Source organism: Diachasma alloeum, unplaced genomic scaffold (genome assembly GCF_001412515.2).
Source record: "Diachasma alloeum isolate Michigan unplaced genomic scaffold, Dall2.0 Dall_scaffold_14958, whole genome shotgun sequence".
Classification (NCBI taxonomy): Eukaryota; Metazoa; Arthropoda; class Insecta; order Hymenoptera; family Braconidae; genus Diachasma; species Diachasma alloeum.
This window is the reverse complement of record NW_021682723.1, coordinates 67,374-92,590: the sequence shown is the minus strand read 5'-3', so window position 1 is coordinate 92,590 and position 25,217 is coordinate 67,374. Positions and strand designations below refer to the sequence as shown.

The 25,217-nt window shown below is 43.4% G+C and overlaps 2 protein-coding genes across 2 annotated transcripts; both read right to left on the bottom strand.

The window, feature by feature from the left end:
* Positions 1–1,818: 1,818 nt before the first annotated feature.
* On the bottom strand, positions 1,819–2,241 carry LOC107047030. Its single transcript, XM_015269756.1, has one exon. The coding sequence runs from the start codon at positions 2,239–2,241 to the stop codon at positions 1,819–1,821; it is 423 nt and encodes a 140-aa protein (XP_015125242.1).
* Positions 2,242–3,280: 1,039 nt separating this feature from the next.
* Positions 3,281–3,841, bottom strand: LOC107047029. The gene is made up of 2 exons (XM_015269754.1): positions 3,713–3,841; positions 3,281–3,631 (listed from the first exon to the last, which is right to left on the bottom strand). The coding sequence occupies exons 1-2, from the start codon at positions 3,839–3,841 to the stop codon at positions 3,281–3,283; spliced, it is 480 nt and encodes a 159-aa protein (XP_015125240.1).
* Positions 3,842–25,217: the final 21,376 nt, after the last annotated feature.

The window sequence follows — 25,217 nt, the reverse complement described above, 5'->3', positions numbered from 1 at the left end:
TTGAGGTACACCTCCGGTGACTCTGTACTCCTCGGGACCGTCCTCCGTGGCGTACTCAAGAACTCTTCCAGTGAAGTAGCTGCCGATCATTTTCCGCAAGTATTCCGGTACATTGAACTTCGCGAGAGATTCCATTATACGGTCCCATCTCGCCGAGTTGAAAGCATTCTTGATGTCCAGTGTCGCTACTAGGCAATACTTCTTCGTGCCATTGAGCCATCTTCTCCCTGAAATCGCGTTCCTGGTGGTGTCGATGACAAGGTTGATAGCATCCAAAATGGATCGGCCTTTCCGGAATCCATATTGGTTGTTCGCCAACAGGGATTCGACTGCTGTTTCTATTCGTTGATGGACAATACGCTCGAGGATTTTGCCAGCGGTATCAAGCATACAGGGTGGACGGTATGAGGGCGGATCGTCCGGTGCTTTTTTCCCTTTCGGAAGCAGTACTAACCTCTAGTGCTTCCACATGGCAGGGAAGGTGCTCGCCCTTAGGCACTCGTTGTATACGTCCAACAACTTCTCCGGCATCGCGTGGATAGCTGCCTTCAGGGCGATATTGGAGATTTCATTCAAGCCAGGCGTCTTGGTGTTACCCACCCTGTTGCAGGCTTCCATCAACTCTTCTGTGGTGATTGGTGGCAACATTATCTCTGCTTCCTATACGTCAGAGTGATAGAGTTCTGGTTGTTGCGGGAACAACACTGTAACGATTTTCTTCAGCAATACAGGGCACGTAGGCGATGGCATTGGTTAACGCTTGAAGCGAGTCATCACCACCTTATATGGTCTACCCCATGGATCGCCTTCCACCTCAGCAAGAAGCTCACTCCAGGCTTGCTTTTGACTATACTTAAGACTTGGCTAAGTTTCCGGCGTGCCTTCTTATACCGCATCTCCAGCTCTTCAAAGTTCGGCTTCTTACGGCCACGCCGGTACAATCTTCTGGCTGCGTTACTCTCTTTCCGTAATATGGCGATCATGTCATTCTACCAATACATCGGTGAATGCTGGTCTGTGGTTCGCTTCCTAGTCGTGGTGGCATCGCAGGCTTTTGTCACTCTTTTTATAAGGTTATGCGCCTTTTTAGTAGCACTGTAACCGCTGATCGGGCGGTCATCTAACGCTGCTGAATAGGAGCTAGGATCAAAAGTGCTCACTCTTCAGCCAATGCAGCTGGTCTTCTTAGGTGCTAAGGCTGTTGTCTGGCCAGTACACGTCGGCCAAAGTAACGCACGGTGGTCGCTTGCAGTTTCAATATCAGATACTCTCCATGAGCAGTTCCTTCTTGCAAGTGTGCTGCTCACAAAGGTGAGGTCCATGATTGAACTTGCCTCTCCTCTCATGAACGTCGGTTCATCGCTGCTGTTCAGCCAAACCACGTTCAACGCTGCCATAGCTTCCAGTACAGCTTGTCCTCTGGGGTTCGTCTCCTTACTTCCCCAATCGACTGCCCAGGCATTGAAGTCCCCGGCTATTGCTACGGGAAAGTGCTGCTTCACATTCTCCGCCAGTCTATCTAGAAAATCGGTGAACTCATCAATCGAGAGGCTCGGTGGAGCGTAGCAGCTGTAGAAATAGATTTCATCATCCTTAGCCCTCGCAAACCATACTCGTTGTTACTCGTGGTGCTCTGGAAAGGTTGGTTCCCATGAGCCCAGATGACAGCTTTCTTGGTGATCTCAGTAACCCAGGGTTGGGCACCAATATGTCTATACGGCTCTGAGATAATGACAAGGTCAAGCTTCAGTTCCCGCAGCGTCTGCATAAGCAGGTCGTGTGCGGCCTCGCAATGGTTGAGGTTGAGTTGCAAGACCTTCATCGTCGTTTGTTAGTGAGCTTCTGGAGCGCCTCCTTGTATGCTGAGCATCTACTGCTACCAGCGACGTGAGCACAATTCTTTACGCTGCCTTTTTCGACGGCCTCATAGCTACCTTCTCCGCACTTAATGCAGAGACTGAACCGGTCCACTTCACTCTTGCACTGGGTGGTGAAACGTCCATAATGCCAGAACTTGAAATATTTGGTTGGTTTCTTCACTACTCTAATTCCGCAGTTTACCCAGCCAATCATGATCTTACCGCGGTCGCTCAGAATGATCTTCACCGTCGACGACGGCAGTGTCACCAATGCAGTTTGAGTCCCCCCATAGGCATTGCGAAGAGACTTGACGGCAGCGAGCAGAATTTTGTATGCTTTTCCCGCCGCTTCTTGCAGGGCTGCGTGAACTTCCTCCTTCATCGTCGTTTCATCGAGATCACGGATCTCGAGGTCTTCTTATGGCCCCTTACCAACAACCTCAGCGTCATCTCCAAGGAGTTCAGCGATGGTTTTTTGGAGTCTATGGCCTCCATCTTTGTTCTCCTTGGTGAGAATGATCAATAGATCTCTAGCAGACGTTCTGCGGATTCTATCGACCGAGATACAGACCTCATCATCCAGGATGTCCTTCTTCCCAAGTCTGAGTATATCATATTTCTGTTCTTCTATTGGCCAGACAATCAGTGCATTGGGCTTGATCACTGATGTGTGGGTATGTGTGTGTGGGTGCCTATGTGTGTCTGTGTTTTTTTTTGTCTGTTGGGAGAATGCATTCACGCACGACCACTTGAGAGAGGGGACAGCAGGATCCCTCCGTCAACTGAGTGTCGGATTCGGACAAAACTGTCAATATCGTCCAAACTCCAGTCAGACATATTTCCACTAACCTTTGATCCCCTCGCGGCATCACTGTGAAGTATTACTTTGCGAGGGAGGTCTCAGCTGTTTGTTCTTCCACGTTTTTTCATCTGATGTACGTCCCCCTAACCCGCTAAGATGTTGTGCGTGATTAGGAGGTTTCAAAAAGATTTCTCACCTATACTGCAGCCTTGCGCTTGCGTTCTTCATTACTGAGCTCCTTCATGACTTCAGCCGCAAAGTTACACGTTGTGGCCCAGGCTTTGATGACAGCCTTGCATCCATCAGGCTCTCAGGTTCGACCTTACTTCCTAGGTCGGACTCCCATGTACTTCGGATCTCATTTAAGCGGGGGCATGTAAAGAATACATGTTCTGTGTCTTCGTCCACTCCTGTGCAAAATAGGCACTCCGGGGAATCTTCATGTTTGTATTTGTGAAGATACCCCCGGGTACACCAGTGTCTTGAAAACATTTGTGACAGATAATAATTGCCCTCTCCATATTTTCGACTTACCCAGATGGCCACCTGTGGGATCAGACGATAAGTCCATCTCCCCTTGGTAGAGGCGTCCCACTTTCGCTGCCATCGTTGTAAGCTTTTACGCCTCTCGTCTGCGCTGAGCTCTGCTGCGCTGTTTCAGAGACCATCTCTCTTCGGCCAATACCTCAGTAGGTAACATTCCGGAAATGACGCATACTGCATCCTCGGATACCGTGCTGTATGCACTCGCTACTCGCAGAGCACTCAGTCGATAGACTAGTGTTATCTTTCGCCGTGAGTCTTGCAGCTGCAGTGCATCAGCCCAGATGGAAATGCCATAGGTGAGCAGTGACGTGACCACCGATGAAAGCAGCGTTCGTCTTCTTTGCTTGGGACCTCCAATCTTGGGCATGAGACGTGATAAGGTGGATCTAACTCGAGACGCCTTGACACCCACGTGCTCCGTTTGCTGTTTAAAATTGATTCGAGCATCGATCATCACCCCCAGGTATCGGATGTACGACTGGGAGGTGATTTCACAGGACCCGACCTGCAGCGAGATTGTCTCTATTTCCTTTCTGCTGGTGATCAGCACAGCCTCTGTCTTGTGTTCCGCCAGTTTCAGGCCCACTGTGTCCATCCAACAGCGGATCGCTGCGAAGGTCATGTGAAAGGACATGTCGAAGGTGTAGTTGATCTCCTAGAAGTATTTCCCCACAATGACGATAGCCGCGTCATCTGCAAATGCCACGAGTTTAGTTTCTCGCGACAATCCCAGTTTCAGCAGCCCGTCATACATGATGTTCCACAATAGGGGACCCAATACTGAGCCTTGGGGTACCCCTTCGGTTTCTCTGTACTCCTCAGGACCACTGTCCGTATCGTACTTGGGGACTCTTCCAGTGAAATAGCTGTCGACCATTCTCCGCAAGTATCCCGGCACATTGAAATTCTCAAGAGCCTCCATGATACGGTCCCACCTGGCCCAGTTGAAAGCATTCTTGATGTCTAGTGTCGCTACTAGGCAATACTTCTTCGTGCCATTTAGCCATCTCTTTCCTGAGATCGCGTCCTTGGCGATGTCGACGATTAGGCTGATCGCATCCAGAGTGGACCGGTCTTTCCGGAACCCATATTGATTGTCCGCTAACAAGGGTTCGACTGCTGTTTCTATGCGTTGATAGTCAATACGCTCGAGGATCTTGCCAGCAGTATCGAGCATGCAGAGCGAACGGTATGATGACGGGTCGTCCGGTGATTTTTTCCCTTTCGGGAGTAGTACCGGTCTCTGCTACTTCTGCATGGCAGGGAAGGAGCCCTCCCTTAGGCACTCGTTATATACGTCCAAAAACATCTCCGGTATCGCGTGGATAGCTGACTTCAGGGCGATATTGGGGATTCCATCCAGACCAGGGGCGTTGGTGTTACCCACCCTATTGCAGGCTTCCATCAATTCTTCCTTGGTGATTGGCGGAATCATCATCTCTTTCCATTGTTCGTCTGTCTGATGAAGTTCTAGTTGTTGCGGGAACAACACCGTGATGATTTTTTTCATCAGCACAGGACACGTTGGTAATGGCAATGGTTGACTATTCAGTCTTGACATCACCACCTTGTATGGTCTACCCCACGTATCGCTTTTCACCTCAGCAAGTAGTTTCCTCCAAGATTGTTTTCTACTGCGCTTGATGACTTTGCTGAGGTTTCGGCGTGCTTCCCTATATCTCGTTTGCAAATCCTCGGAATTCGGCTTCGTGCGGCCACGCTGAGACCGTCTCCTAGCTGCATTACACTCCTTTCGCAGGATGGCGATGTTTCATTCCACCAATACACCGGTGGGTGCCGGTTTGTGGTCCGCTTCCTGGTCATGGTTGCATCGCAAGCTTCCGTCAGCCTTCTCACGACATTTTGTGCCTTTTCAGTGGAATTGCTGCCACTGATCGGGCGATCATCCGAGGCTGCTGAATAGGAGCTAGGATCAAAAGTGCTCATCCTCCAACCAATGCAGTTGGTCTTCTTAGGTGTTAGGGCGGTAATATTTGCCTACCAAAGAATCGTGCAGTGGTCACTTGCAGTCTCAATGTCAGTTCCTCTCCATGAGCCGTTCTCCTTTGCAAGAGTGCTGCTCACGAAAGTAAGATCCACAATCGAGGTCGTATCTCCTCTCATGAAAGTCGGTTCGTCGGAGCTGTTCAGTAAAACTACGTCCAACGCTGCCATTGCTTCCAGTACAGCTGGCCCTTTGGGATTCGTCTCCCTACTTCCCCAGTCAACTGCCCAGGCGTTGAAGTTCCCAGCTATTGCCACGGGAAAGTGCCGCTTTGCATCCTCGGTCAGTTCATCCAGGAAGTCGGTGAATTCGTCCATGGCGAGGCTCGGTGGGGCATAGCAGCTGTAGAAGTAAATTCCGCCAACTTTAACCTTCACAGAGCAATCTTGTATACCCTCGCTGATGATGCTCTGGAATGGCTGATTTCTACAAGCCCAGATTACAGCATTCTTGCTGGCGTCAGGAATCCAACATTGAGTACCAAGATGTCGGTATGGCGCCGACATCGTGACTAGGTCAGGCTTCAGCTCCCGGGCCGTTTGCATGAGCAGGTCGTGTGCAGCTTCTCAATGATTGAGGTTGAGCTGTAGCACCTTCATCGTCGTCTGTTGGTTAACTTCTGTAGCGCCTCCTGATAAACTGGGCACCTCATATTGCTGGTTCAGCCAGCAATATGAGCGCAGTTCTCCGTGTTCCCTTTCTCAGTGCACAAGGGACAATTGGGTTCCTTTTTGCAGACAGCAATGGTGTGGCCCGGCTCAGCGCATTTGACGCAGATTTTGGACCGATCGACCCCACTCTTGCATTTGGTAGCGAAATGGCCATAGTGCCAGCACTTGAAGCACTTTAATGGCCTCTCCACTCTTCTCACTAGGCAATTGACCCAGCCTATTTTAATCTTTCCGTGCTCCCCCAGGATCTTCTTCGCTGTCGTAGCTGTGAGTCTCACGGAGGCAGTCTGGGTACCTCCATAAGCTTTACGAAGGGACTTGACCGCATCCGCTTGGATCTCGTGTTCCTCCTCAGCTGCTACTCTTAGGATTTCGATGACATCCTCCTTCGATGTGGTTTCGTCAATAGCTTTGATCTCGAGATCTTCTCGTGGCCCTTTACTAAGCACCTCAGTCTCATCTCCAAGGAGATTGTCGATGGCCGTACGTAGCTTAGGTGTTCCGTCAGTCGTCGTTCTGCTAAAGATGATCAGCATATCCCCGGTTGCTGTATGGCGGATCTTATCGACACAATCACTAACGTCCTCGGAGGGAACATTCTTCTTCACCCGGCGTAGTAGATCCGAGTACTTCTCCTTGTCCTTGGGGCGTATAATCAGATCGATTTCCTCTCCTGTTTCTTTTTTCCCTTCGTCTTTTTGGGAGGCGGCTGTGAGTGGAGCTATCCGGCCTGCCTCTTTTCTCCTTCTTGTTCTTCTTCACCTGCGTCCATTCAGGCTTAGTAGACGGATCGGAAGATTCCGCAGTCTGCGGGGCTGCCTTGCTGGTCAGATCCTGTTGCTTCAGCTTCTTCAATTTTTGGGCTTCTGCTGCAGGTGAGCCTTTCGAGCGTTTTCTCCGCAGTGCTTTGCGGACATCTCGGGCCGACTGCATGGTATTCGGGTCCTCCAATCCCAGTCCTTTGCCGTCATTTCGGAGTCCGTCCATAAACGCAACGTGGGTGGTGTTGGTGGAGTTTGCACGGGTTTGGTGAAGAAGGGTCGTGCTGTGATGCGTGCCTCCTCCAAACTTTTGAGACGTTTGAATGCGCTGCCGTTAGTTGCTACCTTGCATTTCATCTGCTTGTGGACATTTATCCTGGGCTGGACATACTCATGAAGGTCTGCGATGAGTTTTCCAAGTCGTGCCCATGCATGACAGCATTCCGTCTCCTTTTAGTCTGCGAATCGTCTCTCCTTGTAGCATCCAAGGCCAAGGAGTCCACCTTTAATGAATGTGATGATTGGCTCCTCCCACAATCCGTGGAGCCGGCTTCACCCACCGAAGCTTTCACTCGATCGGAACTAATGGCGGGTTCTCAGGGACACCCGCATGGGAACTTTGTAATTTGTCATCACTAATCATTATTTACTGTAGCCTATTAGGGAGCCCAACCTGCACACCTCTTTTAGAGTTCGGTTTCTCCTCCAATATGTCCTAAGAAAGACAAGCCTCGGCTTCAACTGCTTCTTAGTTTGGGATGCATCCCTAAGGCCCTCCACCAACGACAAGGTCCTGCAGTTCCTAGGAGCGGCGGCTCGGCGGAGTGTGTGTATGTGTGTGTTTTTTTAAATGTTTTTTAATGTTTTTTTTAATTTTTTTTTTGCGGGAGAGAATCCTAGAGATTTTCTCCGACAACTGGGGTATGTCGGACTCGGGTCACAAGGACCAATACCGACCAAACTCCAATCAGACAAATTCACGAATCTTTTACTCCCCTCGCGGCACCACCGTTAAGTATTACTTTGCGAGGGAGGCCTCAGCTGTTTGCTCTTCCACGTTGTTTTCATGTAACATACGTCCTCCTGTCGTGCTCAGATGTTGTGTGCGGGGCGGAGGTTCCATTAGGTTCCTCGTTTATTTGGCAGCTTTTCGCTTGCGTTCTTCATTTCTAAGGGCCTTCATGACTTTCACCACGAAGTAGCTCGTAGCGTCCCTGGCTGCCTGCGATGACAGCATAGCTTCCACCAGATTCTCAGGCACGATTTCCCTTTCGAGGGCTGATTCCAAAGTACGCTGACCCTCACTGCAACGGAGGCATCTGAAAAACACATGCTCCGAATCCTCATCGATTCCCGTGCAGAATGTGAACTCCGGGGAATCCTCATGTTTGAATTTATGAAGATACGCCCGGAAGCACCTATGTCCCGAGAGCATTTGCGTGAGATAATAATTAACCTCATCATGGGTTCGGTTTATCCAATCACCTACCTGTGGAATCGCACAGTGTGTCCATCTCCCTTTGGTAGAGGTGTCCCAGTTGAGCTGCCATTGCTCCAGACTCTTCTGCCTCTCTTCTGCATTGAGTTCTACTGCACTCAGTGCTTTCGATTTCCTCTGCTGGTACAATGGCCGTCGTTCTTCGGCCAATATTTCTATAGGGAGCAACCCGGCGATGACACACACTACGTCCTCCGATACTGTCGGGTACGCACTCGCAACTCGCAGAGTACTCAGCCGATAGACTGGTGCGATCCTACGCCGCGCTGCCTGCAGCTCGAGTACGTCAGCCCAAACGGGAATACCATATGTGAGCACCGACGTAACCACTGAAGACATCAGCGTTCGTCTTCTTAGCTTGGGGCCTCCAATCTTGGGCATGAGACGTGATAAGGTGGATCTAACTCCAGACGCCTTGTCACCCACGTGCTCCGCTTGCTGTTTGAAATTGAGTCGTGCAATGATCATCACGCCCAGGTATCGGATGAACGGCTGAAAGGTGATTTCACAGGACCCGACCTGCAGCGTCATTGTCTCGGTTTTCTTTCTGCTGGTGATCAGCACAGTCTCTGTCTTGTGTTCTGCTAATTTCAGGCCTACTGTATCCATCCAGCTGCAAATCGTCTCGAAGGTTGTGTCAAAATTGAGTTCGATCTCCTCTAGGTATTTGCCCACAATGACTACCGCCACGTCATCTGCAAATGCCATGAGTTTACTATCGCGCGGCAATTTCAGCTTCAGTAACCCATCATACATGATGTTCCACAATAGAGGACTCAATACGGAATCTTGCGGTAGACCTCCGGTGACTCTGTACTCTTTGGAGCCATACTCCGTATCGTATTCAAGGACCCTTCCAGTGAAATAGCTGCCGACCATTCTCTGCAAGTATCCCGGTACATTGAACTTCACCAATGCCTCAATAATACTCTTCCATTTCGCCGAGTTGAAAGCATTCTTGATCTCTAGCGTGACTACCAAGCAGTACTTCTTTGTACTATTCAGCTATATTTTCTCTGAGATCGCGTCCTTAGTTTGCTTATTATACTGTGACGAAGTGGGTTCGTTGTGTCCTCGATTGGAAGTGTGGGTAAATGAAATAACATAATATTAATGCGCTCGCATGCTCCGCTCTCGAGTAGTGAGGTTAGAATTTAAAAAATGGAGGAATGAGTGGAATGATTAATGCCAACGAGGAGTCCTGACTCACTAAGAATACCAGGAAGTTAGCAGCCACCGGAGAGGACTACCTGTAGGCCTGTGGAACAAGGCGCCATGCTCTGAAATTATGGAAAACAACAAACGAAAATCTCATACAGTCACGCCCTTCACACTTATCATTGTCTCGCGGAGTGATTCAGATTCGGGGTTTCGCGGAAAAAGAATATCCCACGAGGGCGCAGCACGTTCCGGAGCTCACACAAACACATACATGGAAACCGTCAATAGTATGAGTAGTCGCTGAGGTCCATCTACAAGGCAACCCTCTACACCGGAAAGACGTCACATATCATCTGACCACCGGGGATACGCACCTGAGAGCATAGACGGCACCACCGGACAGCACGGGGCCGGCGAAATTTGCAAATGAGGCCGGGATTGACTAATATTTAAGTTCAGGGTCAATGTCAAGGTCCGAGAGAAATGGAGTGAGACAGTATGAGATTGAGAGGGCAATGATGATTTCCGCCTTCTTTCTTTTCACTTCCATCTCTACTGTCAATCGCTTTGCATCGCTTCAAGTTTCTCTAATTTTCGTATCTGTTGTGTGGATCCAATTAAGAAGCTTTTCGAGCAAACTCGACAACGGAGGTGGGAATAAGGTTCTCCGGACCTTATCCGGAGGTTTTTGAGGCGACTCTATCATTCGGATTTAGTATTGTATTCTTCATCTTTTTTTTATCTGATTGTTCTCCGGAGGCTCGAGTGAAAGAAAAATATATCGTGGCTAGTATCGCGGATAACAGGCATTTGGGAAGCCCAGGCAGTGTCTACAGACCTGCTCACCGTACATTTACCATTGAAAAATTAATAAATGAACAACTGAGCCTCTTCAGTGTTTCTCTGGATAGCAATTCAACAAATATATTTGATTCATAATTCTTTTGGATTGTATCAAGTTGGGTAGACCGGAGTTTCCGGCATTTTGTATTATTAGTATTATTATTACTATTGATTATTGTTCTTTCTTTTATTTTTCTTATTGAACGATAGCATTATTTCATTTCTATTGTTATTATTCTGGATGATGACCCACATTTATGAAATTCCTTTGTTTTTCTCTTCTAAAATCATTTCATATCAAGTCTCGAGAATGTAGACCTATCAGTTAGTCAATAATCTTTCTATTTACGGAATAGGATAGGGGTCATTTGGTCCAAAAACAATTCGTCCAATGACATTTCGTCCAAAATCACTTCGTCAAAAAATTCATTTCGTTCAAAACTCACTAGGTCTAAAAATCATTTCGTCCAATGAGTGATACGTTCAATTCGGCCCAGATTAAACGGCATAAACAGAACTTAAACACAGGGAAATACAAACACAAACCCGAGAAACTCAAAACCAATTACCCATTGATAACGACACCAAACCAGATTCACGTACACGCGAGCAACTTACAAACCCAGTACAACAGTGCCTTTAGAACTGCCATAAAATTGTTTCAATTACTTGAAATGTTGAAAAAAAATCCCTAAATAATTTCCCATTTCCCAAAATAATCCGCATTGTTTTGGAACAAAATTATATTAGACAAAGAAAATATTGGACTAAAGAATGATTGGACGAAATAAAATTGGACCAACAACTTCATTGGATGAACTGACGTTGGACGAAAAGAGATTGGACCAAAAGATTTTGGACCAAACGTACCGGAGCCTACTGAACAGTATCCTCTCCTCCAAAGATATAGAGTAAATAAATTAGATCGGGTCTAGTACTTTTGGTCCAAAAACCATTCGTCCAACACCTTTTCGTCCAATTGATTTTGGCCCAAAATCATTTGGTCCAATGACCCAAATCGTCTAAAAACCATTTCGTCCACCAAAATAAACGTCCAAAATGAATGTATTTGCAGACCATAACCATTAAAACAATGTCCTTGATTGGCTGCGTGGATTAGCCCACAATATAAAATTATAAAAACAAAAACAAATCATTTCAAGATGAATTAGACCGACTGACTCTCTCCACTGATTAAATTTTAATAAGTTCATTCCATGTATTCTCTACATTTATGTTTTCAACAAGAATAACAATGTTCTTTTATTGATCATTATAAAACACTAGCGACTGCGTTGACATTTCGTTTAAATTTCGTGCATCAATTTCTCGGTAAATTTTCTTTGTTTGTAATGTTCCCCAATTCTTGAAAAAAAAAAATTGATGTTGATGGTTAATTTATTCTATCATTGTTGACTTTTTCATTAAATTTTGTGCACGTATCAAATGTTTTTTCTTCATTTTTCCCAGAATTGGACGAAAAAATTGGTGGACCAAACGAAAATTAGACCAAAAACACAATAGACGAAAAAAAATTGGACTAAAAGTACCAATGGACGAAATGGGTTTGGACCAAAAGATATTGGACCAATGAAAATTGGATCAAACGTACCGGACCCATTAGATCAAGCACGAGCACACCGGGCAACAAATAGGTAACGGTGTATATTGCACTGCGTGCGTCTGAATGGTGAAGAGTTCTCAGGAAAGTATTGTTTACAAATTATTTCTTTTATTATTGAGGATTATCTCGAGTTTACTGCAGTAACTGGAATAAATATATTTTTAATATTCGAGAGATTAAAGAATTTACGTTGATTGTCACTTGTTGTCTCAACACGTACCTTTTCACATTGCCTGATATTTTAGAAATACCAGACAGTGTCACAACACGTAACCTACCTATTCGCTTCAGCGAAACGCGTCATCAGGGACTCTTGAGTTGGAGTTTGATATTTTCGCGGATTAAATTAGATTTTTAGTTAGAATCTTTTTGAGAGTTTAGGTTTTCAGTTCATTGCGACAACCACCAATCTTACCTCACGGCTATTAAGCCTTCAAATTAAATGATCAGTAAATTCTTTCATCTTTTGGAGAATATCTTTCAAAGAAGATCGTGAACATCCCCGAGAGTTATTGTTCATTTTCACAATACCTTGGATCATCTTACATATAAAAAACTCATTTAATCACTAATACTTTTCGGAGATAGAGCACCAACAAATGAAAAAATTGAAGAATCATTATAACGTGACGTTCGTAGAATATTCTAAAGTTTTAACGTGAGGTTAGTTGGGAACAAGAAAAACGTCAATGTTCCCATCGAATTATTAGTTTTGAGTGGTCACCTGGTAGCTCATTACTGCATATGCTCTCATGAACAGATAATAGGGTAACCGGTAATTTTGATCTCCGTTTTCATAGTCCATCACTATCCTGTGAGAAATCGGGGGAAAATATTCTCGATTATTCGCTGGCAAGATAAAAGTTATAGTGTTGAATTGAGCAAAGGTGTTCAACGTCAGAAAGGTAAAATTTGGGCAACCTCGCCCGCGGATTATCGCTCTCTTCGTGTCCTTCGGGTAGTGTCAGCTGATGGTAAGTTTGATCATTGTTTGTGAATTTAAAACTCTTGAAGTCTAGGCAATCTTTATTTTTTTCGATCTCCTAATTTTTCATAAAAATGAATTCAGTAGTGAAGTAGTAAAGGGTGATAAGTCGATTTCGCTTCTGACTGAGTTTTCGACGAATATCTATGAATTCTAAAGAGATAGCGAAATTTATGTGAAGACATTTTTTGTAACTCTGATTTTGCTTTATAAAATATCTTCCAAGAAGAAACTCGCTATCTCTCTTAAATATGGAGATTATTGACTTTGTAAAGGATTTTTGCCGGTGCTCCACCAGCAAATATCCCAAACTATTTTGGGCATCTCCTCTATCGCTCAATTAAGTCGGGCGCCAGCTGGATTTTCACGGAAAATCCAACGGTAAACCGGCCTCAGAGGATAACTCGCCTACCCTGAGGACTTTTCGTGGCGGGGCTAACAATGCCGAGCCAGCATCAGCGTAAGACGGTAGAGTGGGCGAGGTTCACCATACTAGGAGTATTTCACTCGATCGATCCTCGTCTCTTCAGCCGAGGGACTTCGATTAAGCGTATCTTCCAGGAGCCATTCCTCCATGTATCTTTCGCCGAGGATGTTTCCATTCCTCTGACGTATTCCTTTCCTCTCCAGAGTGGCTGAACTCTGGAGAAGTCGACCATTACTTGCGAATCCTTCTCACCCCTCGGAGCGCCGAACACTGAGAGGCAGGTGACCCAGGTATCCGGAGACTTGTTCTCACCCACCTGTGTCCACCCCAACTCAACCTCAATGTGCGGTAAAAGCACTATCATCGCGGGCCAACACCCAGATTACTCATCGTGGAGGTACGTGCGATCGGGCCTCCAGGAGTCGGCCCAACTCCCGGCCCACGGATCCACGCCAACACCACTTCTTTCGTCCGAAGTGATGGATCCCTGAGAACATGGAATTAAAACACTCCACGTCCTCAAAGTAATCCGATCCTTCTGTTTGGGACGCCGAAGCGTCCCATTCTCTCGCTGTTCCGGACCTTGTCCTCACAACGGACCCCCATAATCCATAATGGACTAATGCCACTTTCAACCGTCGTCGAGGACCGGACGATTTACATCCGCTCGACTCCAGTGCCTGTCACCGACTGTCTCGAAATCTACTAGGGCCTTCTCTCCCTAGTCTGAACATCTCAGCGGCGGTGGGTCATCCGTTACCCCACCACCACCAATCAGCTCGACGGCAATCGAGGGGGCGTTAGTCCTCTCACCTAGCCGTTGGTCACTAGTCTAAGTCGATAGCGCCTCTAGAATCGCCCAGTTGGAACGCCAGTACGTTGGCCCGTTTCCCCCAAACACAGCTGGGCGAGTTTCTAGATAAGGCGACAGGGTATCGACAGCCTCTCTATAATGTTCAGAAGCATGGTTTCACCCAAACCACGCCTCTTGGCATTATTTGATTGGTCTATTCACCTCACGCGCAGTTCACTGAAACCGCCGTTCGATGTCACTCTCATCTCTCGCTTAGCTTCTTCAGCTGGCGTTAGATGTCGCTCTTTCTCTCTCTGTCCTTCACTCTAACCATTTTTAACTCATGGGTTTTCGTATTGGTCAAACAATTTACCGTAACGAGAAAATCTCGTTACAACTTATTGATCTATACTACTTCACTATTGAATTGAGCTGTTATTATATTTTTCCTAGTGCTGCAAAGTGAAATTTCTGGGGTTCCACCATAATTATTATGAGGGTACAAATTGCTTGTCATCTTTTAATAAGCTTTTTATCCGTGTGGGGAGTGATCCGTGGTGTGCGTGTCTGAGCTCGACAAATATTGTTACTAAATCTCTATAGTTTTGATCATATTTCCAATTATAGGTAATGAAGAGTTCCTGAAAACATTGACGCTGGATGAACATGGAGTTTTACGTTTTCCACATCACACAGCATCAGGTGCGATTGGACTTCTTAGTTCTTCAGCGACCCCTCCCCTAGTCTCAATCGCCAGCTCAGTATTACTGACTGCAGCTGCGGCACAGCTAGCGCCAACCGTCACCATAGTGGCATCTCCGTCGATAACCACCGAAGCACCATCATCGAGTCCCTCCTTAGAACCCGAAGCTGCACTTATGTGAACGCGCCACGCGCATTAAGATTACTGCAACTTCATGATGGAAATACTTTTTTTTTTCCCCAAATTTGTAGACTGCTCCGCCCAGAAAAATGATGATCAAGGATGGACATCAACATCTCACACTATAATTGATCCCGTTCAAACATCATATTCCCAATCAGACTGTCGATCACGATCGCCACCGCAATCCCATCCGCCATCATCATTGTTCCGTTCGCCCTTATCATCATCGCAATATACGTGGCGTTACCATCGTTGAGACTATCGCAAAGTCCACGAAATTACCAGTCTTCGTTACATTCGCGATGTCTTCAACGGTCGTATGACCAATCACTATCGTCAACTGTGTCGCAAAATCCACGGTGTTACCGATCTTCGGTAGACTCAAAATCTTTACGAGACTCGAAGAAGAAATCATTACTACCGCGACTATCATCTAGTCCATAAGGAACACGGCAATCCCCAGGGTGATTCCCATCACCCCTATAATCACAAAGTTCGCAGCGATATTCGCGGTGCTCCTCGCTATGGTCGCAAAGTCCGCGGCTGTCACCACCACACATTCTACATCCACCACAGTACCATTCCTCTCCCCGGGTACCGTTTTCTTGTCAAGTCCAATCATGGTCGCGTGAGTTATCCTCTTCGGCGGATTCACAGCTCCGATCCCGTTCACGAGTATAATCAGAAATATCGTCTGCGTATTCGTCATCAACGCGACAATCGGGATTACAGCAGTCGCTTTCTGAGTTAAAATTTAATGAACGACCTCAAGAAATATCACGATCGCATGCTCCATTTGATCGGTAATTGAAACCATGACACCAGTTTCGCCCAACACTGCAATCCCAATTACCAGAACATTTACCTCCCGAATCTCAGGGGAAATCATGCCGAATGAATTTTTCGCAACACTCAGATCGACTAAGAACTGACTCAAATATTAGACGAGAGGCTTCATCTATGAGACTTCACTTACAGCTTCCGTACTCTTCTTCAGCACAAAATTCAACTATATCAACACGGCTATTAATCCCTAGATCCCCACAACGAGAGTTTCGTACCTGTTACGTATTTCCTCGTATCATCAATTACCCGGAAATTCAAATAAATGTAGGATTCTGGGGCAATGAATTGATACTATTCTCTTCTTTTCTAGCTCACGATATGGCAGAACTCATCCAGGGTAGTGGAGTACTAATACACCGGGAGGCTTTGAAAAGACACTTGAAAGCCATCGTATTTGATCCTTTTTGTATCCCTGATCCAAGAGAGCTTTCGCGGCGAATAATTATAGAAATCGTGGGTGAAAATAAATTGCAGAATATGATGCTCAAGGGTGATGCTGCTGCTGGCTTGCCGTGCACCCCGTCAGAAATTTATTATGCGGTCTCTGGTAGTCATATTCTCTTTCTTAACATACATACCCAGTTGATGCATTGCAGATATTATTTCACATATTTTTTTTCATGCTTTTTTGTAGATTATGTCAATGATTTATTACCAGATCATTAGATAAGATCTTCACGGTACCGAGATGTTCTAGGGAAATTGTGTTATCAGTTGCGCCACCCTGGGCGTTGATAACTCTACTGCAGCATTGAAACAAGTGATTCAATTGAAATTTTTTTGTATCATTGTTAATTTTTAATTTTTCAATAAACTTAGTTATCAATTTCGAGACTTCATTTGATCCACTTTTTGCTCAAACATAACTGACGCTGAAATGACCGACTTGGAGATATTGACCAGCGGTTATCTGGCATTATTTTAGTCCGCCAGGTCTCTAGGAACCTGTTGGCCAAAGGGAAAAAAAATCCATCGCTCCTTCTTGCAATAAAAACGCTCTTTCAACGGCGAATTTCTAGTCAATTTCTTGCCGAAACGGCTTCAAACGTTAGAATGACGGACTTGGCAATATCGTAATCATCTGGCATTATTCTAGTACGACAGGTCATTAGGAACCTATCATGCAAAGGAGAAGGATTACAAACTTCTGTTCTAGCAATGGGAACGATCTTTCGCTGGCGAAACAGTGAATTTCTAGTGAAATTCTCGTCAAAACAGCTTTAAACGGTGGAATGTCCGACTTGGTGATATTAATGAGCAGTTATCCACTATTCTCTTAGTCCGGCAGATCACTAGGAATGTGTCAGCTAAAAGAGAAAAAAATCGATCGCTCCATTTAGCAATAAAAACGATCTTTCGACATCAAAACGATGAATTTCTAGTCAAATTCTCGCCAAAACGGAACTCTCACGATAAAATGACTGACTTGCCAATATTAATGCGCGGTTATCCGGTATTCTCTCAGTCCGATAGGTCACTAGGAACCTGTCAGCCAAAGGATAAAGAAATCCATGGGTGAATTTAGCAATGAAAATGATGTTTCGACGGCAAAACAATCAATCTCTAGTCAAATTCTCGCCAAAACGGGACTCTAACGCTAGAATGACCGACTTGGCGATATTAATGCGCGGTTACCCGGTATTATCTCAGTCCGGCAGGTCACTAGGAACCTGTCACCCAAAGAAAAAAAACATCCATCGCTCCCTCTAGCAATAAAAACGATCTTTCAACGGCAAAACGATGAATTTCTAGTGAAATTCTCTCCAAAACGGCTTTAAACGTTGGAATGACCGACTTGGCGATATTAATGTGCGGTTATCCGCTATTCTGTTAGTCCAGTAGGTCACCAGGAAACTGTCAGCCAAAGGAGAACAAAATCCATGGCTCCATCTAGTAATGAAAACGATCTTTCGACAGGAAAACGATGAATTTCGAGTCAAATCGTCGCCAAAACGGGACTCTAACGTTGGAATGACCGACTTGGGGTAATTGACCAGTGGTTATCTGGCATTATTTTTAGTCCGGCGAGAATACCTTGAGCAAGGATAGAAGCTGGAAGACCACTTTCGGTCCCTTCCTAAAACGGCAAAAACCTCGCAGCATCCCTGGAGCCAAAAAATGCTTTGAAGTATCAACTGAACCATCAAAAACAACCCCGTCCCAACCCTACAGCCAAAAAACTAAATTTACCTACCATAAACCCACAAATTTCCCACATATTCCCATAAAATGAAAGAAAGAACAAAATGGTCTTCCAAATTATTGAAATATTCCTTCGCCATCACAGTGCCATCTCGTGACCTATTTTTTCATGTCATTATTTTATCCCCTCACCCTTGTTTTCCGTTATGATGATAGATTCACTCTTCATTTCTTTCTTTTCCTTCTTCAGCAAATTCACATCGATAGAGGCCAACTTTTTTTTGTTTCGTGTTAGAAAATTGTTTTCGAATTCCCACCCCTCAACTGTTCTTCAACAATACTGCATATTTTCTTACGCCAAGTACCCGGCCCTAGTAATTAGGTTATGGTACCTGTCAGTGGTAATATCCTGTCTGCATATTTACCGACGTTCGATGACATTTGTCGGCTCGTTGATGCATTCTAGGTGGAAATGGGTTCCGTGGTGCATACTGGGATGAATGTGTTCGTGGGGGAAACTGGAACTCCCGCCCAGAGGCCCAACTGACCAGTGTTACCAGATCGTGACGTCACCACATTTAAAATTGTACAGGTTTTGACTATAAACCGCCAAAATCTGGCAACCCTGCACCTGACATTTGCGTGGTTGTGAGTAAAGGGTGTTCCTGCTCGGGACATTGCGGTTACCGTTGCTGGAATGTGGTCCCCGTTCCCTCATTCATAATGATCTCCGTCGTTTTCCAGCTTTTCCTCGACGGTGTTCCGGTTTTCCTGGAAAACCCTTGCTTGTCGTCTCGGAGTCATTGTTTCTTCCCCGGATCGTTCAGGGCTTGGGACGTTGGCCAATTCCTCAGCAAGGCTTTGATGATTTCGTGCGAATTTGTCAAACGAATCCTCCGTGCCAAATCCTCGATACGTCGCCATTTTTACCTCACAATACGTCCGTCGAACCAAGCGTGATCACGTCCATACTTTGGTTTGATCGTTAATAACGTTAATTGTTCAGTCTTATCACTCTGTGATGTTCTTTGGATTAATATCCCACTTCTGATATGTTATCTATATCTTTTTACCTTCGTAGTTCGAGGATGATGGGGATTATCGTGTTGCAAATCACTGAGGCGAACACTTCCTTTGTATTATAACGAAATAGTTTAATTATTCGCGATTGAATATCATACAGTATCACAATAATTGGAAAATAATAATAACTTGATTGTTAACCAGCGATAAACGTTATCGAACCGACAACTCAACTAAAACGTGATAAATCAAAATGATTCTGTGCATCGTTCCGGTATATGTAATTCTATATATCTCAAACTCTCCCGTAATGGAAAACGACTCTCTCCATGGCGTTCAACTTGTCTCTCGTCCAGGGACTCTATTGAATTCACGCAAATTCGGAATCCTTCGGGGTCACGTGTTACAGGACTAGGTGTCGCTAACATAATTATTTGGAAATGCGCCCATTTGTCGCTATGAACATTGTCGTTCTAAATAATGGCACTTACGCTGCTTTGCCTGGACGGGTGATATATGCTGTATTATATCATTATTTGACAGATGTCATATTTTTAACTTCCCGACCCGAAGGGAGGAAGTTATTGTAATGACCCCGAAAATCGAATTCGAAATTTCCACGATTTCTCCACATTTCTCGGCCTCTCGAATCATCCTGAAACATTTTTGGAGACATTCCTGTATATGTGTGTGTGTATGTACGTATGTGACCAAAATTTTGTCCAACGATATCTTCTGAACAAATGAAGCGATTGGATTTTTTTTTCAATCGATGCGTTTTGATGTAACTTAGAACTGATTAGATTATGAGATCGATCGCCTCGGCGGTTTGTCAGTTATTCGCATGAAACATGTGAAAAACTGACGATTTCTTGGAAATTCAATGATTTCATCCGGAGAAATGACGTCATTCGCATTTTTATTATTGCAATCGATGCGTGTTGATGTAACTCGGGGGTGATCAGTGTATGAAGAAGATCGTGTCAGCGGTTGGTTAGTTATTCGCATAAAACATGTAGAAAATGACGATTTCGTGAAAATTCAGTGATTCTATCCGAAGAAATCTTATCATTCTTATTTTTTTTTATTTCAATCGATGCGTATTCATGTAACTTAGGAGTGATCAGTGTATGAAGGCGTCCGTGTCAGTGGTTTATTAGGTATTCGCATGAAATATGTGTGAAAATGACAAAAATTCAAAGATTTTATGCCGAGAAATGATGTGATTATTATCTTTTTTTCAATCTATGAGTGTTAGAAAAAACTTCGAACCGATCAGTATATGAGGACGATTGCCTCAGCAGTTTCTTAGTTATTTACATAAAACATGTGAAGGAATGACAATCTCTTCAAAATAAATTGCATTCACCTAGAAAAATTACTTCATTCGCTTTTTTTGTTCCTCCATGGTAAGTCGAATTCGTCCCCAACCACCAAGAATTGGAAATTCGATTTTTTTTTATCAAGAAATTAACAAAATAAAATTCCAAAGATTTTTAACTTTCCGACCCGAAGGGAGGAAGTTATTGTAATGACCCCGAAAATCGAATGTGGAATTTCGATGATTTCTTCACATTTCTAGACTNACATTTCTCGGCCTCTCGAATCATCCTGAAACATTTTTGGAGACATTCCTGTATATGTGTGTGTGTATGTACGTATGTGACCAAAATTTTGTCCAACGATATCTTCTGAACAAATGAAGCGATTGGATTTTTTTTTCAATCGATGCGTTTTGATGTAACTTAGAACTGATTAGATTATGAGATCGATCGCCTCGGCGGTTTGTCAGTTATTCGCATGAAACATGTGAAAAACTGACGATTTCTTGGAAATTCAATGATTTCATCCGGAGAAATGACGTCATTCGCATTTTTATTATTGCAATCGATGCGTGTTGATGTAACTCGGGGGTGATCAGTGTATGAAGAAGATCGTGTCAGCGGTTGGTTAGTTATTCGCATAAAACATGTAGAAAATGACGATTTCGTGAAAATTCAGTGATTCTATCCGAAGAAATCTTATCATTCTTATTTTTTTTTATTTCAATCGATGCGTATTCATGTAACTTAGGAGTGATCAGTGTATGAAGGCGTCCGTGTCAGTGGTTTATTAGGTATTCGCATGAAATATGTGTGAAAATGACAAAAATTCAAAGATTTTATGCCGAGAAATGATGTGATTATTATCTTTTTTTCAATCTATGAGTGTTAGAAAAAACTTCGAACCGATCAGTATATGAGGACGATTGCCTCAGCAGTTTCTTAGTTATTTACATAAAACATGTGAAGGAATGACAATCTCTTCAAAATAAATTGCATTCACCTAGAAAAATTACTTCATTCGCTTTTTTTGTTCCTCCATGGTAAGTCGAATTCGTCCCCAACCACCAAGAATTGGAAATTCGATTTTTTTTTATCAAGAAATTAACAAAATAAAATTCCAAAGATTTTTAACTTTCCGACCCGAAGGGAGGAAGTTATTGTAATGACCCCGAAAATCGAATGTGGAATTTCGATGATTTCTTCACATTTCTAGACTTCCGGAATCATCCTGATACATTTTTGAAGACATGTCTGTATGTGTGTGTGTGTGTGTGTGTGTGTGTGAGTACGTATGTGACCAAAATTTTATCCAACGATATCTCCTGAACGAATGAAGCGATTGATTTTTTTCTTCTTTCAAACGATGCGTGTTCATGTATCTTAGAACTGATTAGTTTATGACGACAATTGACTCATTGGTTTTTTATTTATCCGCATAAAACTTGTAAAAAAATGCCAAAAAGCGTTAATTTCATAGAAATTCCACCATTTTTTACCTAAGGTAACGATGGGATTTGAATTAATTTTGTGTAATAGTTGCGTCTCCACATAAGTTGATTCTCATTGGATTTTGAGCGAAATAGCCTCAGTGGTTGTTGAGTTTTTCAAATAAAACTTTCGAATATTGCAATTAAAACGAGGGAAAGTTGAAAAATTTTAGAGTGGGTCAACGTTGAAGGTGCAAAATTTTGAAGTGGGTCAACTTTGAAGTTGCAAAATTTTGAAGTGGGTCAACTTTTTTAGTGTTATAAAAAAAGCTTTGGAATGTTGCGATTCGAAAAAAGGGAAGAGTTGGGGAAAAAGGTGGAAAATTTTGGAGTAAGTCAACTTTGAAGTTGAAAAATTTTTGAAGTGGGTCAAATTTGAAGTTGGAGAATTTTGAAGTAGGTCAATTTTGAAGTTGATGAAATTTTGGAATTGAATTTTCAAGTCGAGGAATTTTGAAGTGGGTAACCTTTGGAGTTGGGGAATTTTGAAGTGAGTTTGGCATTGAAGTTCGAAAAGTTTGGAGTGGGTCAACTTTAAAGTTGAAAAATTTTGGAGTTGAAAATTTTTCAACTTTAAAGTTAACCCACTCAAGTTGAAAAGCAATGGGAGTGAGCGAAACGAGCGACCAACCACCCAGACCAATTTTGGCAATTTCTTTTTCATTTGAAATTCCTGAAATTCGAAAAAATGAAAACACTGAAAATTGATGGAATAGAATAAAGGAAGAAAAATCAACAAATGTCAAAACCTCGTTTTTACACCTTTCCAATTCAAAGGAAGGTTATCATGAGAATGGTGTGTTTTCCTCTTGCAATCGAAGTTTTTTGATATAGAATTGCAGTGGATCCATTCGGAAGCATACTACCAATGGAATTGGCAGAAATGAAGGAATGTCAAGACTAATAACGCGTAAAGTAACAGTCACATGCCTTCTGTCAGATAAGCTCGGCCCCCGGCTTGTTTTTTTAATGAACAGAAAAAGAGGAATCGGTCGGGAAGTTATTGGTTCGATCCATAATGGGTCACACCCAATTCCACCAATCTCTACCGGTCACACCCCAACGAGGGAGCGAGTGAAGGGAGAGGCCGGGCCTGATTTTTTCCTTCTTCGGCGATATTCTGAGCATAGTTAGTGGTCGGAAAATGTCATCATATGTGGACGTCCGCATGAAAAGGGACCACTTTGGCACTATTGGAGTTATGTATATTCCCATAATCTTGATCTGATTCTGAACATTTAGAGCCCAGAATGGACTTGATAGCGTAAAGAGTGACGACGCTAAAGAAGATCGAAAAAATAATTTAACATGGGTTTAAATGGGAGTTGGCAAGAGAAAAACGTGAATATCTCGGAAACTAGAATCGACAGAGTGGTCCCTTTTCATGCGGACGTCCACATATAAGAAATTCTAATATTAGAATTCTGCGATGATTTCACATATTATGACATTCTTCATCATATGATCAAATCGGTTGTCATATTCTGACATTTTGGGACATTTTTTGGAAAATTTCATGTTTCGAAATTTTGTTATTATTTGACCCAATCTGCCAATCCCATTTCCATGAGAGGATACTTCCATTTAATGATTTCAAAGCGATTAAAAAAACCAATCACCCTAATGCACAGTCGAATCCGTGTCCCACGAGTTCAACGTCCGGTTAAGCGATTTTTACCCCTTCATCGGCCATCGTAATGAAGTAAATCGGTATGATCTATACTCACTCGAAATCTATTGAGAATAGCAACTTGCCAAGGCCAGCTTCCAGGTACAGTAGGATGTCCTCCAATAATCCTAGTGAAGTATGAAAGCCTAGATATCTTCCCATTTTCAATAACTCCACACTTCCAATCATCATTGTTCTTCGATCCTGCTAGACGATCCACTGCATTCGGATTCAATTCAAAATCGTTCAATGCAGTATCTAAACGGATCAAAATTTACATAAATTGCAAAAATGTTAACTGTATGGTAAAAAAATCAATTAACAGAACAAAGCATATCATCAATTTTAAAGAAGAAATTGATCCAGCTGTTAACCAATCTAATGAACGATTTTTTTTTTATCACAGTCTAGAAAGATTAAGTGAAAAAATTTCGTTGATTTAGATTTCAACTGAAATCGCTTGAAGGTCAATTTCCGAGCCGGAAAAATTGAGATAAGGACCCTCTACGGTACAAAGTTTCTGTATCGATATGAAATAGCGGTTCGTCTAACCAGCACTAGTCTCGGCGGCGGGCTCTCGCGCGCGCGTATGACATTAGAACAGATAAATGATAGTCAGGAGTATTACAGGTTTTCGGGATATTTTCGATATATTTGAGATATTGGTGATATATTTGATTTAAATATAAATCATGCTGCCTAAGGCGATGAAGAGACTTAAAAATGACAGCTTACTATATCTGGCTGGTCAACACAAAGGCATGCCGGCAACAAACCGGGATGATTTCAAATGCAGATATCAAAGATTCATTAATTTCCCATACACTGAGGAAAAAAATTTCTAATATCTGAAACATATTTGCTTGAGACAAGTAATTTTTCTTCAATTGTTTAATACTCCCAGGCATATCAACTCATGTGGTTCAAGGAAGGTCCGTGCTCTAAAATATTCTTGTACTCAAACATGATGTCGCAAATGAACTCACTCAAATTACGCAGAAGATCAATCAAGGATTTCAATTCAAGGATTTTTTGTTTTCATGATTTTTTTGTTATGCAGTTGCAATATTTGGATATGTAATATATTCATGATATAATGGATTGGCATTCCAAGTCTCGGCGACCCATCCACGGCGAAATATCGGCTGAATATCAAATCGTCATTCGTTGAATAGCACGTCTCACAAGGAACACTAGGGAAGTGTTCCCCTCCGATTTCGATGAAACTCATATATGTTGTAGAGGACTCAAAACTAAGCGATACGCAGTTTTAAGGGGGGAAACCATGGTCAGAAGGTGACCACTTTTGGGGGTGACTTTTCAATTCCACCTATAAGAAGGGAATTTTGTTAAATGTTCATTACGGGAATAAATAGCTCATGAGGAATTATGAAAATCACAATTGATAGTTCCTCCGGGGGTTAAAATTTGGGGCGTAAACGACCCCTGTAAAAACTTCATTTTTCAAAAAAAAAAAAACTATGATTCAGAATTTTATGAAACCAACTGCGTTGGATGGAACATGGAAAAATGCGGAATACCTGTTTTTGGTTTTTCCCCAGAACTGGAGTTTTGTAGGGTGAAAAAAATAATTTCCCGGCAACATCATCCACCAAGGTGGTGGGGTTATTTATTCAGTTTATCCAACTGATGAATAGCTGGGGAGGAATTATGGAAATCACAATCACTACTCACTCTGAGGTTTCAAATTTGGGGGTTAACTACCCTCATGAAAATTGTGTTTTTCAGAAAAAAAAAAATATTGTGCAAATTTGCATAAAACCAATAGTATTCGAAAAAAACATGAAAGAATGCAGTTAGGGGCCAGATAGCCCAGTAGGAAGAGCACCCGATGCAAAAAAAA